This window comes from Chaetodon auriga, chromosome 8, assembly GCF_051107435.1.
Source record: "Chaetodon auriga isolate fChaAug3 chromosome 8, fChaAug3.hap1, whole genome shotgun sequence".
Classification (NCBI taxonomy): Eukaryota; Metazoa; Chordata; class Actinopteri; order Chaetodontiformes; family Chaetodontidae; genus Chaetodon; species Chaetodon auriga.
Genome location: NC_135081.1, coordinates 22,528,213 through 22,545,585, shown reverse-complemented (window position 1 = coordinate 22,545,585; position 17,373 = coordinate 22,528,213). Strand labels below are relative to the sequence as shown.

Genomic DNA, 17,373 nt, shown 5'->3' with positions numbered 1-17,373 from the left:
ACTGGTGCAGTCAAATATCCGCTGGTAGCAACTAAAGCTTAATTAATGTTTTCATGAGTCGGCATTGACACTTGGTTAAGCTTGGGGAAAGACTGTGGTCTTCATTTAATACAAAGTCAATTAACATTTACCCAAAACCATGATTTTGTTGCCTAAACCCAACCACACAAACTGGGGCACTCTGTATATACACCCACCATCCAGCCCGATGCACTTCCTTTGCTAGAAAGCGTTGCAGCCGAGCATGAGCGAGGCATCAATTACGTTTCCCTCAAAATGCATTTTGGCAAAACAAATTACTGGTGTTTAAACGTCATTTATAGACAACACTGAGCGCAGTCTTGGCTGAGTCATGCAATATCAGTGATCTGTCTAGCAATAGAGTTGGCTTGGAAAAATGTCCTCAAGATGTTTAAAAATCAAATCTGTTCTCAGAAGGGTAGAAGCAAAAAAAAAACACATGTACGCAGACAAAAAGACGCAGTATGCGGTAGATCTGTCTCTTACAGTAATCCAGGGATGGTGGGGATTCGCCTTCTAACAGGAGAGCTGGGTAAATGCTTGAAGTTGGGATCTGATTTCATTCCAAACCAAAGCGAGACCAACGCACTTAACAGCAGGTGAGCCGAGCAAACTGCATGTTGGCAGGCTCCGTCTCTGCAGCATGCTGATGGCGTCTGATGATGTATTTCTAACATCTCTTACTTCTTGCCGCACACAAAAACACACGCATAGGACACACAGAGGGCACAGACAAACCTGCTCAGACCCAAGTCATGTACCTAGCTTGTAGACTCCCTGACATCTGTCTTCTCACACACACGTGCACGTACACACACTTTCTTCCCACCCTCTCCTCCAGCCAACCAGCCCTCCCAAGCCTACATTCCCATTCTCCACAACCCTGTGGCTGGCTGACCTTGGAGCAGCGAGGACGGATCAGAGACAGACAGGCCGGGAGAAGGAGCCGCTATTCATCTTACGTCGGCATGCCAGCCTGGCCAAACAAGCTCGGGGAAACAATCCCGGGCAAGGGAGAGCTGCAAGCATCACCAGCCCGAGCGGCACGATCCGTCAAATTACCTGAGCTCTCTGGACTGTGGCCCGGCTGCATATCGAGAGGCCGACTGCGGGCTTACGGCTGAGCACACAAACACACACACACACACACACACAGATGTAAGACTCCCCCACAGCAACATGGGATCACAGTCTTTTCCATGACATTTATCTTTGGCAGCGCCGCTCCTCTGTTGCTGCCGCCGTTATGCCTGTGACCTTGTCTCACCCCAGCGTACCTACACTGCTTGTTTATGGAGTCTTACTTAGTCACGCTACACTTTCAAGAATATCATATTGTCTTGGCTTTGTACTTTTTTGGAGGGAGGGGGTAGCTGAAGCTCTCTTCCTTCCTCCTCCTCCTTTTTTTTCTTTTTTTTTAGCTTGTCTGAAAGCAGCTTACCCCATCGTCTTCTGTCACTCCCCATCTTGCGGGACGCACCATCACAATCAGTGCTATTGTAGCCTTTTTTTCCCCTTCTGCCCTCTTCCTCCTCACCCTCCACCCTTCCTTCTTCCGCTCCCCTTCCTCTGCTGCCTCTTCTGCCCACTTTGTGTTATTTGCTTCGTTTAAAAAAAAAAAACAAAAAAAACCTGACACCTCTTCAGATCCACTGCAGTGTTTTTTTCTTCTTACATGGTAATCAGTTTGCAAATCAGTGCAGTGTCAGGGAGAGTGTTGCCAAGTTGTTTGGATCACTCTGCCTTAATCTGCGAGGCGGCGGAATCGTTGCGGACTGCAGAGCACGCTAGTCTGGAGTGGATTTATGTTTTAAGGGAGGCTCAGGAGGCGGAGAAGAAAAAGATATTACATTTGAGAAATGAAGTTCTCTATAAAAATACCCCAAGCACCCAGGATGCGACTGAATAAAGAGGCTCAGAGTCATAATAGTGTTCTTTATGATTCATTGATGAATTATGTCAAAAAGAAAAAAAAAAAGAATAGCTGGATGGTTAGGAATCCATTTACTGCTGTCCCATGCTGGCTGACATTTCTCAATTTAAAAAAAAAAAAAAAAACTTCTTTAGATTTAAAAGGGAAAGCTGGAATGAAAGTAACGGGTGGTATTCTCAGCATTCTAATTAAACATAATTATGTATGAAACCATTTGGTGTTGCTAATGCATATTTTATGATTCTGTTGTAGCATCCACCAAAAGTAAATAGTCACTGGTAAATTGTCAGTGGCTTTGCTTTGTCTCGCCATGATAGTCTACAGAAAAACAGCTAAAGGTCATAATGGTTTACAAGCGAAGAAGTCGATACTTTATCAGCCCTGCTAGAATAATGGAGAGCATAAAACAGGAGGAGCAGGAAGTGAGTTTATATACAAGTTCCCCCCAGGGACCTTATGTTACCACAAACGGTTTCTAGAGAAGATGACAAAATGAAAAGGCTCTCTGAGCGCGCCGGTTTTTCCTCAGAGTTAGTCAGTGTTTCAGTTTGGCCTTAATGGCTTCTGCGTAACCTGGGATCAGGGGCCGCAAAGAGGATCAAAGAAGGCGGTCCGCGCTTGTGAAATGAGTGCACATGGTTCAAAGCTTGCCCTGGTTCATGGCAGTAATGAACTAGCATGATTAATAGTTCCATTATTTATTTGGTGTAATATAAATTCCACAACAACCTTAAATATGCTAATATGAAATTATAACAATAAATAGCTGTTCCACATAGCCCAGAGACGTGGGCAACAGGCCATGAAAGGACATGTAGAAGCCCCCCACCCCACCCCATAAACATAAAGCAAGACAAAAAGACTGAAAGAGACACGGATGACATGGGTGTGTCTTTGGTTTTGTGTCTCTTTTTGGTCATTTTGTGGCCATTTGAATGACTTTCCTGCAAGAAATGCTCCATCAGCAGTTAGTTTATAGAGAGGTTCTACCTGGTGGCTGTTTATTAATCCAGTCATGATACTAACAAGCCAACTACCAATGACCCTCTGACCCTACTGGGGTAGTGAGGACCTGGTCTGACAAATCAGACTCCAGCAGGGGTCAGTGCCACCCCAGGCCAAACTTGGACTTCCGTGATTGGCTGGAAGACAAGTAGTCCAGGGTGTGAAGTGAGCTATGGTGGATGGGCACTTGGAGGATAGGTGTGATGGCAGTGGATTAACAAGGTAAAATAACCAGAGCCAGGATTGGCACAATTCCTATGACTGGGGGGGAACAGCTGGGTGTATCTCTGCTCCCCTTCCCAAAACTCTGTTCCTCTCCATTTAGCTCGTCACACAGTGGCAAGCACAGACGGGATGTTTTTCGAGGGGAAGTCACATTCAAGGACCGAGGGGACTCCCCAGCTGTGCCGCGCGGTAACCGTTTGGCTCTGGGAATGCAGCGCGTGCCTGGGTGTGGGTGGGGCGTTTGATTGCAACCGAGGACAGGCGCATTCTGCCACCCCCTCAGAGAGCCAGGAGCACGGACGGATGGATGGATGTTTGGGGAATGAAGCCCGGGTTTGCTGATTTATGCTCTGGAGCGCCACAAGGGAGCTGAATCAGCAGCATGGGGAGATGCTGTGTGTGTGTGTGTGTGTGTGTGTGTGTCTAATAAATAACTCCTCTTCAAGTCAGTGTCTTCACCCAGAGGAGAGAAGAGGAACCTTCTGGAGGCCTTTGCCCCCCGTGTGGAGTCTCTGTGATCGGTTTTTGATGAGAGCCTTCCCCCTCAGGCCTGGGGATGACAAGACAGCTGTTCTAACAAGTTTATTGATCATTGTAATTGTTAAGGAAGTGCTGAGTCATCACACACACACACACACACACACACACACACACACACACACACACACACACACAATGCATACAACAAAGCTTGGATTAAGCTACAGTAGCTGCTCAGGGAACAAACAGAAACACCTTCCTTGAAATCCCTCCGAGGTGACATGAAAAACAAATAATGCCGTGTTGTTATCATTAACGTGTTGCTTTCAAGAGGTGCTTAGAAAATCCCTCTAAGGCCTTCTCTTAGGGAATCAGATCAGAATTACATAAGAGGATGTAAGGAATTTGGGAGGCGTATGCATATGAGAGTACGGCGCAAAAAACAGACAAGGGTTTTCTTAATTAAAGATGATTTTCCTCCAGCAGTAGCTTCAAATGCACTTTCCTTCTCTCTCGTAACGCTTCGGTTTGGAGCGTCCTTGGAGAGTCTGCACCACGAGAGATGAGTTGCGCAGATATTCCGCTGGCCACAAGTCAGCACATGTGCTATTTACCAAAATATATTCATGCCTCTTCTTGCTGTTTACTGACCTATTTTCAGATAAAAGAATTTCCCTTTTTTTGCTGCTTTTGCTGCTTTTGAGAGAAACTCGCCATCATGTTTTGTTTTTCTTTCTTCAGTACTCATCCAGACTTTCTTGGCGCTATCTGAAATGAACTGAAATGAAATTGTGTTTTCACCAAAAGAAAATAACACAGGGCAGTTTATGTAACAGGGAAGCGAGCTGGAGAATAAGGAGTGGAGTGCCTTGAGAGAGGGCCTTGCCAACGGTGGGGGAGGAGGAACGCCGGATCGATGGATGGAGCAACTCAAACCTCATTTTTAAATCTGGGAGGAAGTTATTTGTGTAGAGCCTCATTGGAGACCGTGGAGCAGTCGACACGCGCGCACATTTGCCTAAAGATGTGATGCCGTCAGCAGGAAACACCGCTCTCCTGGGACTTAAAATGGCCCGCTAATATCTGTCCCCACTGTACCACGGCACGAGACCTTACAAATCACCAGCCTCACAGCGCTCAACTCGCCGTGCCTCTGACGAATTTACACAGAGGCGGCTAATCGGAACCATCCATTATATGAGGGCCGGCTTGTTTCAGGCCACCGGCCATTCATGGTGATGGATGCGAATGAAGGCTGGGGGAGAGACACAGACAGAGAAAGACCTTTAGAGAGCGAGAACAGATTAAGGAAGTCATCTAAGGCATTACAGAATTACATGGAAATGCACTGATGCATGATCTCAGAGTAATGCGCACTCCGTGTATTAGTTTGTTACATAAATCCAGGACTAATTTGACAACTCAAGTCTGGACATGCTTTCACGGTTTTGCTGTATGATCTTTTGCTACAGGTATGATCCTTTACAATAGAATATTAACATGCACCATCTGACAAAGCATCTCTTTGGGTTAGGGCAGAGAAAAGAACCTTGTTATCTCTCGCTTTTTTATCTTCCACGCTGATCTGCAACAGTTACATTTATGCAACGACACTAAATGACATCCTCGTCTACGTCTCCGTGCTCATTGGCTGGAAGGTGATGGAACTTGTGTGAAAGCTGGAATGACAAATCCATGCTGTATGATTTTGTAGCACCGTTACATTGACTGGAGGCGCACAGGGGAGCATATGCAGTTCCGTAGTAGAGTGTGAGGCAGTAAAACAATGACAAGCCCTATCTATCCACCCCAGGGTGGCTCCTCCGAAGTCTGCCGTATTAAACTGAGCCCTGAGATAAAGCAGCTTCTTGCACAGTTCAGCCGTGGGGGGAGTTGCGCCCACTCTCCTTATGTATTCCAGTCGTGCTGCATATTGTTTGATATAATCAGCGTGGACCAGGGGGTACTGCGCAGCTCTCAAACACATAGCCCTCCCAAGGGTAATATAAGTCTGACTAACACTGACATGATTTATGCAGATTTCAACACATGGCTATGTGCAATATTGCAGGTGGGGGGGTGGGGGGGGCACAATCTTCTACAGGTTTTGGGATGCACTGAGATATGCCGTGCGATGTAAGAGTGTATACTGTGCACATGCTGGTGTGTGTACAGTCTGTACATGACTGGCTTCACAGTCTTTTGTACTGTCATGATCATTCTATATCAACTTTTAAAGCTTCTATATGCTTTTATATACTGTCATAAGTTAGTATTGTATGTGGACTGTACATGTATATGAGGTGAGCTACAAGGCTCCAAAGGCTTATTGGGAGTCCACATCTGGTAGAACTCACATCTGGCTGTTCATTTAAGGATGATGTAGTTTTTCTGTTATTGCACAACTGTACAAACTTACATGTTTCATCTGGCAAAGGGTCTGGATTGTCAATTCACATGAAACTGCATGCAAACACAAACGTCTGTAGAGATCTGACCTCATTCCAGCACATGTGGATTTATACACATCCACCACCCCCCAACACACACACACACACACACACACACATATCAACATATGTGCGTCTACATACTAGTCGCTGTAAGTGAAGCTGGGGTCCTTTGTTCTGTGCAGAATCTGACCCACACAAGTGAACAAATCAGCCCGAAGTAAGAACCGACTTGCTGCCTGATTGATTTCAACTTCCTCGGACCCTCGGCTTAAGAAATCATCCTTTCCAAAACCAAGAGAAATATGACAGGAGTCGGCCCAATGGCTATGCTTCACCTCAGATGCATTACTTTATACTTTACTTTTTGGAAATGGGAGCATACAATAGTGTCGCAATGCACTTGTACACTGTATACATTTCGACAGTTTGGCTGGGACTCAAGAAGCTTTGGAAAATGAAAAAAAGTTCCACATGTCTGAACCAAGATAGGACTTTACATACCAATGGGACTGCCAGAGTGTTGCAGGTTTCCAAAACACTGGACTTATTTTTCAGAAATAAGTCTGTCAAAAGCACCACAGCGGCCCCCCACCCCCTCAGTTTGGCATACATGCATTGTGAGGACGAGGTGGAGCCTAAGCCATTCCGGTAGGCTGGAGTGCCGTGTTGAAGTATTTGACAGAAAGGGACTGGAAGATTTGATAGGTAATGTAAATCATGGAATATGCTTCAGTGGAGAGGAGGGAGGGGTGGAGCGGAGCGGGGCGATTCTATCAGCAACCAAATCCTCTAAATGCAGCTTTGAATAAGAATGAAACAGATAAAGCTTGGAGGAGCCATCATAGGAACTGTAATATTAGACAAACAGGAGATTTGCAATACTGTTTTCTGAAATATCACAAGACATTATCAGTGCCTAGTGGCTAATCTCATGCTTTTGCCTGAATTTAGAGGACAGTGCACTTGCTTTTCCACTACTTCGGCTAACAAGGCGTCAGTGCAGCGTGTGGGCGGGGTGTCAGGGCAATGGAGGTAACTACAGGTCTTATCAATGTTGAGAGCAGGGTTAGAGAGGGGAGGCGATGTTTAAAGATGCTGGAATCCACTGCTCAACTTTCTGCAACTGTCAGGAGGTTAATTCCATGGAATATCTATGGAGAGCTGTTCGCTTGATAAACCATATGTCGTTCTCTCCCGGCTGAGCTTTTTCTCCTCACGCCAATTTCTACAAAGGCCTCACAAAGTGCTCTATATTCCACATAACTACACACAAGAAGCACAAGAAGAAAACAACTACTTTAATTAACCAATCCAACTGAGCTCATCAATGTGTTGACCTGATTATTTATTTCCCCTTCCAATCAAACAATCTCTTTTGATTAAATGGTAAGTGTATGTAATCGTTGCGGTGCAATGAGTGATTTTGGATTTGTCAATTAGATGCCGATAACAAAAGAAAAGAAAAATATGCAGCAGTATGAGGGAGCATCAGTATTCAGCTGCTCTCCCCCAGAGGGGACGGGTGGGTGGGAGGGGAGAGGAGCTCCTATCACTCCCCTCCGCTAATTAAAACTAACGACTCCAGGTGCTGCACGGCGCCGGGCAAAGGAACGGCCGGGCGGCGTGTTTGTGTTGGTGGTTCGCCTTCATTACCACCTCCATCCATTCTCCTTAGGAGCCCACCACAGTATTGACTCGGATCCCGACACGCAATGTGCAAAGCGAGAAAAAAGGGGCGATCTAAATGCAAATGGCACAGTGTGATGCATTATACAGGGTGTGAGGAGCAGCGATATGGGCAGCAGGAAGAAGATCTTTTCTTTTAGTAGAGGTGGTGGAATCTCAATGATGGCCGTTGGTCAATAGTGGTATCGGGCTTCTAAATGTTCTCCAAAAGCTTGGGAATGGGGGAGGTTGTTTCTCAGCAACTAAAGAGTCGATTAACATGTTCTCCCCTCGGCCTTTGAGCAAGCCGGCAATCAATGGAGGAAGGGAAGAGAACGAGAGAGCAACTATGTCTATTCCCATCTCTGTCTTTTTTAAATCACACCAGGTCTCGAGTGCCCTTAGGTCATCCCTGCATTCCCGCCACACACACACACACACACGCGCACACACACACACACACACACACACACACACACACACATACAGGGAGGAGTGCGGCTCTACCCAAAGGCTGCACTGCACGGATCCATAATTATAACAAATAGTTACCTTCTCGATTCCGCCGGCAATATCACAAGAGTAAAATACAGCCAAATTAAATCCTGGAAAATGGATTTGAGTAAAAGTTAGTTTGAGGCTGATGACGGTCTTTTAGTTTAAGCTAAATCCCCGCTGACAAGAGGTATCACATCCGGCTAATATTTTAAAAATGACTAGGAGAAAGATTAAGGGTTTAAAATATGATTTTTGTACAGACAATGATCTGACTGAAATGGGATCACTGTGTGACAGAGAAAGAGAGGGCAGAGTCAGAGTAGAGTGAACTTCCCAGAGGGGAAGTTAGTGTTGGGCGCAGTGCTGCTTCGCGTAAATGACGTAATCATGATGTTTGACACAGTTGCTTCACATGAAAACTTAAACTGCACTGTGGGTTTCCTGCAGGTTCTACCATCAAAGTGCGGAGCCGTTCATAAATTTCATTCATGGTGTACTTCATAGATACACTTGTTAGATGTTTCTTGTTCTTCATCTTTCAGGTTGGGGCAAAATTGTGAAGAACCAGAGTGAAGAGCACATCAAAAAAATCTTTGCCAGGTGCGAGGTCGACAGCTCAGACTGAAAATAGAAACAAGACACCTGCACACTGTCGCATTTGCACTCAGTAAATTCAATTGAACAACTTTATGATCATCATAGGCCCTTTTCACGAAATGATTGATGGCTTCATTCCATTTAGTGGCTTCGGTTTCAGGGCGCCTGCATTGTCCATGCTGGCTCACTGGTGCACTGTCACGGCTTACTGGAACACTTGAATAAAACAGAGCCAGTCCAAGAACCTACAGCCATCATGAATGCCCGGAAATAGACGCGGCTGTCAGGCTTTGTCAGGTGCACATCACAGAGCAGAGCTGGAAACATACACCAACACACTCATTACTCAGGTGGTTGCAATCTGCATAATTAAAATAAATCTGCTCCCAGACTAAACCAATTAGAACCAGACAACACACTCTGATAAACCCATAGGGAACAAAAATTTGTCTCTATAAATTGTACAGATTTTTTTTTTTTTTTTGGAGGATTTTCAGAGCATAGAGGCCCTGAACTGGGACTCAACACTTCTGTCTCCGCAGGAGGAGACTTGATCCTCCTGCTCTCGTACAAAATGAATGGAAGCAGTGTCTTCACACAGCTTGCCACATTCAGTCTGGCTGAACCTGCAGCGTGTGATATTTAATTTTCCTCTCATGCCCTACCTGTCCACTAGACACCCTCAGTGAGTTTCACCTGACACCTGACTGCCACTGTGACTGACCACCTGCCTGCACAGCTGCTTCTCATTTGCTCGTTATCTCACAGGTATATAGTGGAGGAGAGTTTTCCGCACGCTCCTGCTGGACCATTCAAGCTGTGTCTTGGTGAATCATTCGAGTCTGTTAATTTGATTGTACCTGCCTGCTTGTCTCTCTCTGTGAGCCTTACGTGAAGCGTCTCTGAACTCTGACTGTTATGTGCACCCAGAGTGGACTCACCGCTTCTTCCTCAGAGACGTACCATTCCACACACGCATTATCACACTTGATGAGGTAGCTTTAATTTGAATGGAATCCAATAAACAAACTTGCCTGGAGAGGAACCACAAAGCTATAAAGGATGAGACAACACAGGGATCATTGTGCTTGTTATGCCGATGGCATTCATTCTCCTATCATTAAAAATTCTTATTGAAGTTGTATTTGCCCTCAATGATGTTGATTTTCTTTTGATGACTTGTTTTCTCCTCTCTTGCATTCGAAGCTTGGACACATTAAAGACCAGGTCCTGGGTTCATTGAGTCCTTGACCGCACATATACGGACATTTAGCAAAACAAACATTTTCCTCAGCAAATCTGCAAAACGGATGTGTTAAAACACCTTTTAAAGCGTCAGTTTTTCCAAACTCCAGTTTCTGTGCATCCGTGTGTGCATGTAAAACTGAGCGTTTGGGAAATGATGATGTTATCACCCCAATTCGTGCATGCACGTCGCTGCTTTGTGCAATGAGCATGCACCTGAAGCAACAACAATGGTGGACTACAGGCTAGTTTGTGATTGGTTAGCACTACTACAGATGAATAAATAACTAGCAGCTATTGTTTGTGTTTTTAAGACAACCGCCAAAGGACAATAAGCTCACTACACAGAATGTTCTTTGGTGTTTGATGTATCATTGATGTGGACTTTATCACCACCTACTGGCCCGGCAGGCTTGTTTGGAATCATTTGTACATTCCATTGTGTTCGGAGATATTTTGTAAAATGAAGGTCGAGTGGACAATTTTTTTTTTTTTTTTTTAAATGGACAAGGAAAATCTCAGAATTTCCATTTTTCCATCCAATTTTTAAAAATATCCTAGTATGTGTGGTCAAGGCCTTGGTAGCTCAAATTAGTTTGCCGAGTGAACTGGGGCTCTCGCTTCTCTGCCTCTGTTGTTGGGTACTGAGAAGTATCCCATGATGTGCAGTAGTCTACCTGTGGCTCAAGGGCATAATTCTGGATGAAAATAACTTGCAAGTAAAGTGAGCAGTGTTGGCTCTTATTAACTCAAACATTTTACCCTTTGATTCTATAGTTGTCTCTTTTTTCACCATGCACTTAAATGAAAGAGCATTTTAAAGGCTTCTTGTTTACTTGATGTATTTCCAATAGCAACTGAAAATTTGTATGGCCATAGCGGGGTTATTTTTTCTGATTTGGCTCCTTATTTGATGTAGTATTCTGCAATATTTTGATATGAGAACGATGCCATTTTGATACTCGAGTGCCTTTTGATACAACGCATTTGTGATTCGTCGATGCTTTGAACATGATGTTCTTGGTAGAGCTTTTCTGACAAAAACCCTCTGCCTGCAAGCTGATATGTATCTTACATGCACACCGTTGTGTTGCAGATTTATCAGCTAAATGTGACTGCGCCTATTTATACCTTTACAGACTGAAAAACAATCAGGCCAAGATTTTTAAGAATATATTGAGTTTCCACATGAATCAAGCATGTTGAGAGTGACAGCCACACGTTCAAATGGCTGCAAATAGATTACAGTACATGTTGATGGATGACAGTCTTACTGTTGAGTGTGCATGACATGACGATACTCAGAAGACACTGCTATTTTTAAAATGATCTGCCATCATCAGGCCTTGATGTTTATGAAAATGATTGTTAAAGCTGACTGATTGCAGTGAATTCTCTCCATATGTGTTCATATCTAGGCACATCTCTGTGTGTGTGTGCTTGTGTACCTATCCAGGCATTGACCTTGACACACCTGTTCCCTCTTCCCTCATCCACTGTGCATTTGCCCGGCCTTCCCCGCCCACCTCCTCACCTGCATCTCATTCCCTCGTCAGCCTCCCAGTTCATATACCAGCCCGCTTCCTTTCATTCTCTGGCAGATCACTAACATTTCTATGTGCTTTGTAGCTTTGATTTCCATCCACTGGAGCCTTAACATTATCCTGACTCTGCCCATTTACCTGGATCTGGATCTACAAACCTGTGTCTAAACCTGCAAGCCTTTAAACAACTCCACATCTGAAATAAATATTTGAACTACAGCTGCTCTGTCACATCCATCTGCGGGTGGTTCCTATCGCTGTTCCCTGTATTCACTGCACCGTGACAACCTAAGCCACACTGATGTCAGGGAGCTGCGATGGCTTTATGACTCAGACCTTTTATTTTAATTTGTACTGGGATAACTTCTTTCAGCGAGCTATGTTTGCGTGTGTAAACAAATAGTACGCCTGAGATCAGTAAAGTGAAGAAGAACTTTGAGCTGCTGGTGGAAAAATACTCAAGGAGCAAAAAACAAATGCATTTTAAGTATTGCTAATTAAGTTTTTTTTTTTTTTTTAATTAAATTGTGGGAAATGAGTTTTTGTTTGACTGTTTCTCATTTAACACAAGGACATCCAGGCAGTCTGTCCTCCACCATATCCACCGTTACTCTGACATAGTCATTAACTGTAGCAATAATTAATTATTGGTAGGTTCCCACTTATGTTATGGATTTGAACTTTAATGCTACCCGTGCACCCATATTGAGACTGGATTGCACAGACCTGTTCAATCCAAGCTGTCTATAACACAAAAGCACAGCCTGATGTGAATATACAGTATGAAGCAGTAAACAGACTGCCTAAAAATGTTTATTTTCAGTTTTATCAGTGATAAATGACTGCAGGCGAGAATGTTGTTTCCTTTATGAGGACGTTTTTTTTACATTGTTGTGGACACTGTTGGGATTTTGTTGACTGAATCATTGTTTTGGTGTTTAACTTATTCTCAAAATTGCCGGTCATGTCTCTAAAATGGGGATAATGGAGAGAAGCTGCAGGAAAGTGGCACCAGCAGGGTTTTCAGCAGAGAATCGTAGTGTGCAAACACAATGACAACCTATCAGGAAGCCTTTAAATCAGCAAAGCTGTTTATAGGACCTCATTTTAAAATTTAAGAATGTATTACTGTATAAATAATACAAAAAGGAAACCAGAAATATACAATGTAATGGAATTCAAGGGTCATGCATATTAATATTTTAAGCAGCTTTGTGTCTTTTGTTGTACAACAAGTGTTGTCTCTTATTTGGAGGGCATGTATTTCTCTCTAGGAGTTTTCTGGGTTTTGATATCACATGTAGTGAATTTAATCCAGTCAGGAGGAGCACATACTGTATGTCTAAGCTCCATTGTGTTCTCACTCACTGTGCCTGGTTTTTGGCTTTTAACCCCTGACACACACACCACATGGAACATCTCTGGCTATTACAAAATGTTGTGTACTGCTGTGAGGAGTAAATGAAAAAGAAGCAAACTGGGTTTTTTTTCCACACACTCCAGGTTTATCTAATTTCAAGTGCCAGTCACTCAGGCTGTGAGAACTCAGTCCTTCACATTTCTTTCAATTTTGCGAGTTTTTTTTTTTTTTTTTTTTTTTTTGAGGAAGAAGTTTGCAATTACTCACCACCTCGCACACACATACACACACTTCCTCATCATACAAGGAGTGGCATTATGATAAACCAGGAGTATCTGTTTGCACCAACAATGCTGGTATGTAAAAATGTGTCTTGATCCACCAGCTCGATAGCTGAAAATAGCTTTTGCCTTCTACAGTTAGTTAATAAAAACCAATAGCAGGAATGTGGCTGCTGCAATACACAGACACAGACAGACCATAATAATCTGTAAGAAAAAAAAAACTATTGACTCACTGATGATCACATCTCGGAAAGGAAGGTTACATGCCAGTCGTTGATGTGAGCAGCCCTCTGACAGTTCAATCTGACAGTCCATGGATGAAATAATTTTCAGTTGGTAATCCACAGAGGGAATTAAGCCTCTGCCACCCGTTGCTCTGGTGAAAGCACCATGGGAACCCCTAAAACACAATCATGTTTCTTTCCTCCGGCTTTCAAATGATTTGCCAGGGTTCGGTTGGTGATATCATGCTCTCTGAGGTGGAATAGTGAGATCTACATCCCTGAGTTGACTGATTATTTTCTCACCAGCAGTAGGTTGCAATAACTAGCTGAGCAAGCAGAGGGCACACTGTGGATGCTGGTAATCTGGTAGCTTCAGCTTACTGTCTTAAATTTCCCACTGACATGTTCCATAGGGATACCAGAGGAGCGTCTCTGCTCTCACAGATCAACTACAGAAGTACACGTGTACCTAGATTTGTGTTCTTTTGCTTCACAGCAGTGTTAATGCTGTGAAGCTGCTGATAGCAGAGGACATTGTGAGTAATAATGAAGTTGAGCAGGTTCCCAATACGCTTTTCATGGAGATAATATGTTAAGTCATGATACAGCGCCCGGATAGTAGCCAAACCCCACCTGTCTTGACTGTAAAATTGCCTCTGCTAACAGGAAAGACTGCACTTATACAGAGCTTTTCCAGTCTGACGACCACTCAAAGCGCTTTTTACAACTCAAGTCTGCATTCACATGCATTAACACGATGGTGGCTGGCCATTCATGCCGCATTCACAGTTTAGGTAATTCAGCATCTTGCCCAAGGATACTTCGACATGTAGACCTCCGGGCCAGGGATCGAACTTTAAGCTCTACATCTCTGAGCCACAGCTGCATGAAATGTGTGACTTCCTGAGCATCGGAGGATATTTCAGGAGAACGTTATTTTGAGAAGAGCTCATCACGACGCTCCAATGCACGATGCCCAGAAATATCTAATTCAGATAAATGTGTTTTTATCTAACCAGAAAAAAGTCATTGCAATGAAAAATGACCAAAGAGGAAAAACCTACCGGAGCATGCACAGTAACTGACGACAAATGATAATGCTGCGTTAAAGGTACATCAATTGTATCATTATTGTGTGAAGTATTAGTCAGTGATAAAGAGCAGAAAAAACAGATGTTTATGGTGCATCACAGTCTGCATATTCGTTATCAAACATCTGATATGTCTGTGTTTGCTAATTCAAGTCCTGTTAAATGTTAACGTGCTAAAACAGCGCAGTATGTGACGATGGAAAAGGACGTGTTTGGGAGCTGCTTTCACATCACAGAGCACATTCGGATCTGGATCATCATCCCCAGGAGGTTCAGCCTCTCCTCTCCTCTCCTCTCCTCTCCTTCCTCCTCCTTCAGCCTCTCCCTCCCTCTGTCTGTTTGTCCATCTCTCCTGTCTGCGTGAATGCTGCCTCTTCTGTGTTTGTGTGGCCCGTCCTCCTTCCAGGTCTCCATGGTTTAGAGGAAGTCATGTGGCTCAGGTTGTACTGATCTGGTGACACCTGAAGCTGCTCAGCGTCCTCCTGGATCCATACTCTCCACCTATGTTTTACGATCTGCATTTATCGGTATTTTTGTCATCATAACGTATATATACTGTGATTTTTTTATTCTGTACACATGACATCTATCGCATGTCTCTTCATCCTGGGAGAGGAATCCCTCTTCTGTCACTCTTACTGAGGTTTCTCTCTTTTTCCTTATCCGAATGGAGGGTCTAAGGACAGAGGGTGTCGTATGCTCTACAGGCCCTAAAAGCAAGTTTTGACCCATTATTCTGGGCTATATAAATAAAACAGATTTGACTTGAGCACAAGTTACCACAGTGAGACCAAATCCAACAATCGCACAACGATAATTACAATTTAAAGTTGTTAAATTTCCTTTCATCACTTAAGATCCTACTATGGTTTATCACACATACTGTTTTTAACATGCACCCATGATGTTTTTCATGTTTGTGTTCTTCAGTGTGGAGCTATAAAGATGTATTGCTGTTTAATATTTGCTTATTAATAACACCAAAACATTTTGCAGTTGCTTTGAAAGTTCATTATTTATTCAGCATCAAATATTAACTTAATTTAGATGAAACAGACACATCTGTCTTATTTTTAGGAACAAATTTACATATCATTGAGCTTAAAAAAAAAAAGACCTACAGGGCGAAAGTATTAAAACATACAAAATAAATAGAGAGAATAGCTCTTCATTTCTTTTTTTCCAGTGCTTGCCCATGAATCATACCTGGTAAAAATGATACAAAACAGTGTAGTACAGACAATGCATTGGAGAAAGAAGTCAAGAAAAGGTCATTTCTTGGGGCGGGCTACAACGTGGAAGAAATTCAGATTTGGTGGTTGCGGCGGGAACCCTCAGAACTTGCAGCAGAAGCCGCAGCCCTTGTAGTTCCTGCAGCAGTTGCAGCACCAGCGGCACAGCGAGATGTGGCTCTGACGCTTCTGTCTGACGTGACTGGGCATCTGCGAAAGACAAGAGACATGAGCCTGGTGTTCATCTCCAGCGTTTCATCCTCTCCTTGTGTGGAGAGAGCACCGGGGCACTCCACGGGGAAAACACATCCACTTAAATTTTAATTTGCTCACGGTAATTGGCTTAATTCATTCAGTCAATTGAACATACCATCCACGATTCCATTGACATTTCTTGATGTGCCGCAACTGGAGTGTCATTGCTCTCTGCCTCCTCCAGCTCTTGCACCTGTTAATGAATTATGCACATTTAGGAGCCACATCTTAGCATCCTGACAAAACATTTATAGCTAATAAGCAAATGAAGTGAGTTTAAGTCAAATTCTTACCCCGCTGAATGGGACGGCAGAGCTCTCCAGAATGCAAATAAAGGCGAGCACGAGTGTCACTGCAACTGCAATGCTGAATGCCTTCATTTTTGGAGGGGTTTAAACGGTTTAGTTATTAAATCCTTTGAAGATTAGAGCTGATTGGTCTTTTTTCTCATGGGTGTCAGGCCACCGAAGAGCAATGCAATGTCTTCAATTTAGTCTTCAGCCCCAGTGATGGATGGTGATCGTCTGGGCAAGTGGCTTTCTTCAGATCTTCTGGCGACCCTTGTCAGCTCTTTAGAGTCCTTCCTCTGTCTGATGGTTGAGTGTGAGGATCGTTCTGGTATTTATACACACTTGGACTCAGTGTTGCCTCATCGCGCTGGGAGGCCCGGCCCTTTCCTGGCAGCGGTTACCTAACTCCACTGGGGAAGTTTTGACCTCCTCTTCTCCTCCTCATAGTGCTGCAACACTGGTGGAAATTCTCTGATCTATTTTTGATTGTGGGCCCCACTGTCTGCTCAATAATATCAAATCAACTATGAACTTTTAAATTAAATTACTTTCCGCAGACAGAACACATAATTCCACACATGAACAAGCTGCTGCTGCTGCTGCTGCTGCTGGAGACCATCATTTTTACAATGTATGAGAGCAATATGTATTCTGTAGCGAGGCAGCGCTTAATACTTGTAGAGGCTCATCTGAAAATGTGACTATTCCTGGAACAAACCGGAAAGCTGGAGATTCCCACAGCAAAGCCCAAGACTGCATGGGTCAATCTATTGCATGGCTGACTGAGCTGCACTTGTTTCAACCCAGGAAATCCTTCACTAAGGAGAGGGAGCCACTTTGGAATATCCATTGCTCAGTCTAAAGGATGTAATTACAACCTCTCAAATGGAATAATTAGCCCCTCATTTTCAACACATTCAGTTTTTGCATAATACACAGGAACCTGCAGTTGAACCAAATTAAATCCCTTT

The 17,373-nt window shown here is 43.7% G+C and overlaps 1 protein-coding gene across 1 annotated transcript; it reads right to left on the bottom strand.

The window, feature by feature from the left end:
* Positions 1–15,676: 15,676 nt before the first annotated feature.
* Positions 15,677–16,691, bottom strand: hamp (hepcidin antimicrobial peptide). The gene is made up of 3 exons (XM_076737123.1): positions 16,406–16,691; positions 16,228–16,305; positions 15,677–16,067 (listed from the first exon to the last, which is right to left on the bottom strand). Exons 1-3 carry the CDS (start codon positions 16,490–16,492, stop codon positions 15,960–15,962), a joined length of 273 nt encoding a protein of 90 aa, XP_076593238.1. The 5' UTR covers positions 16,493–16,691; the 3' UTR covers positions 15,677–15,959.
* Positions 16,692–17,373: the final 682 nt, after the last annotated feature.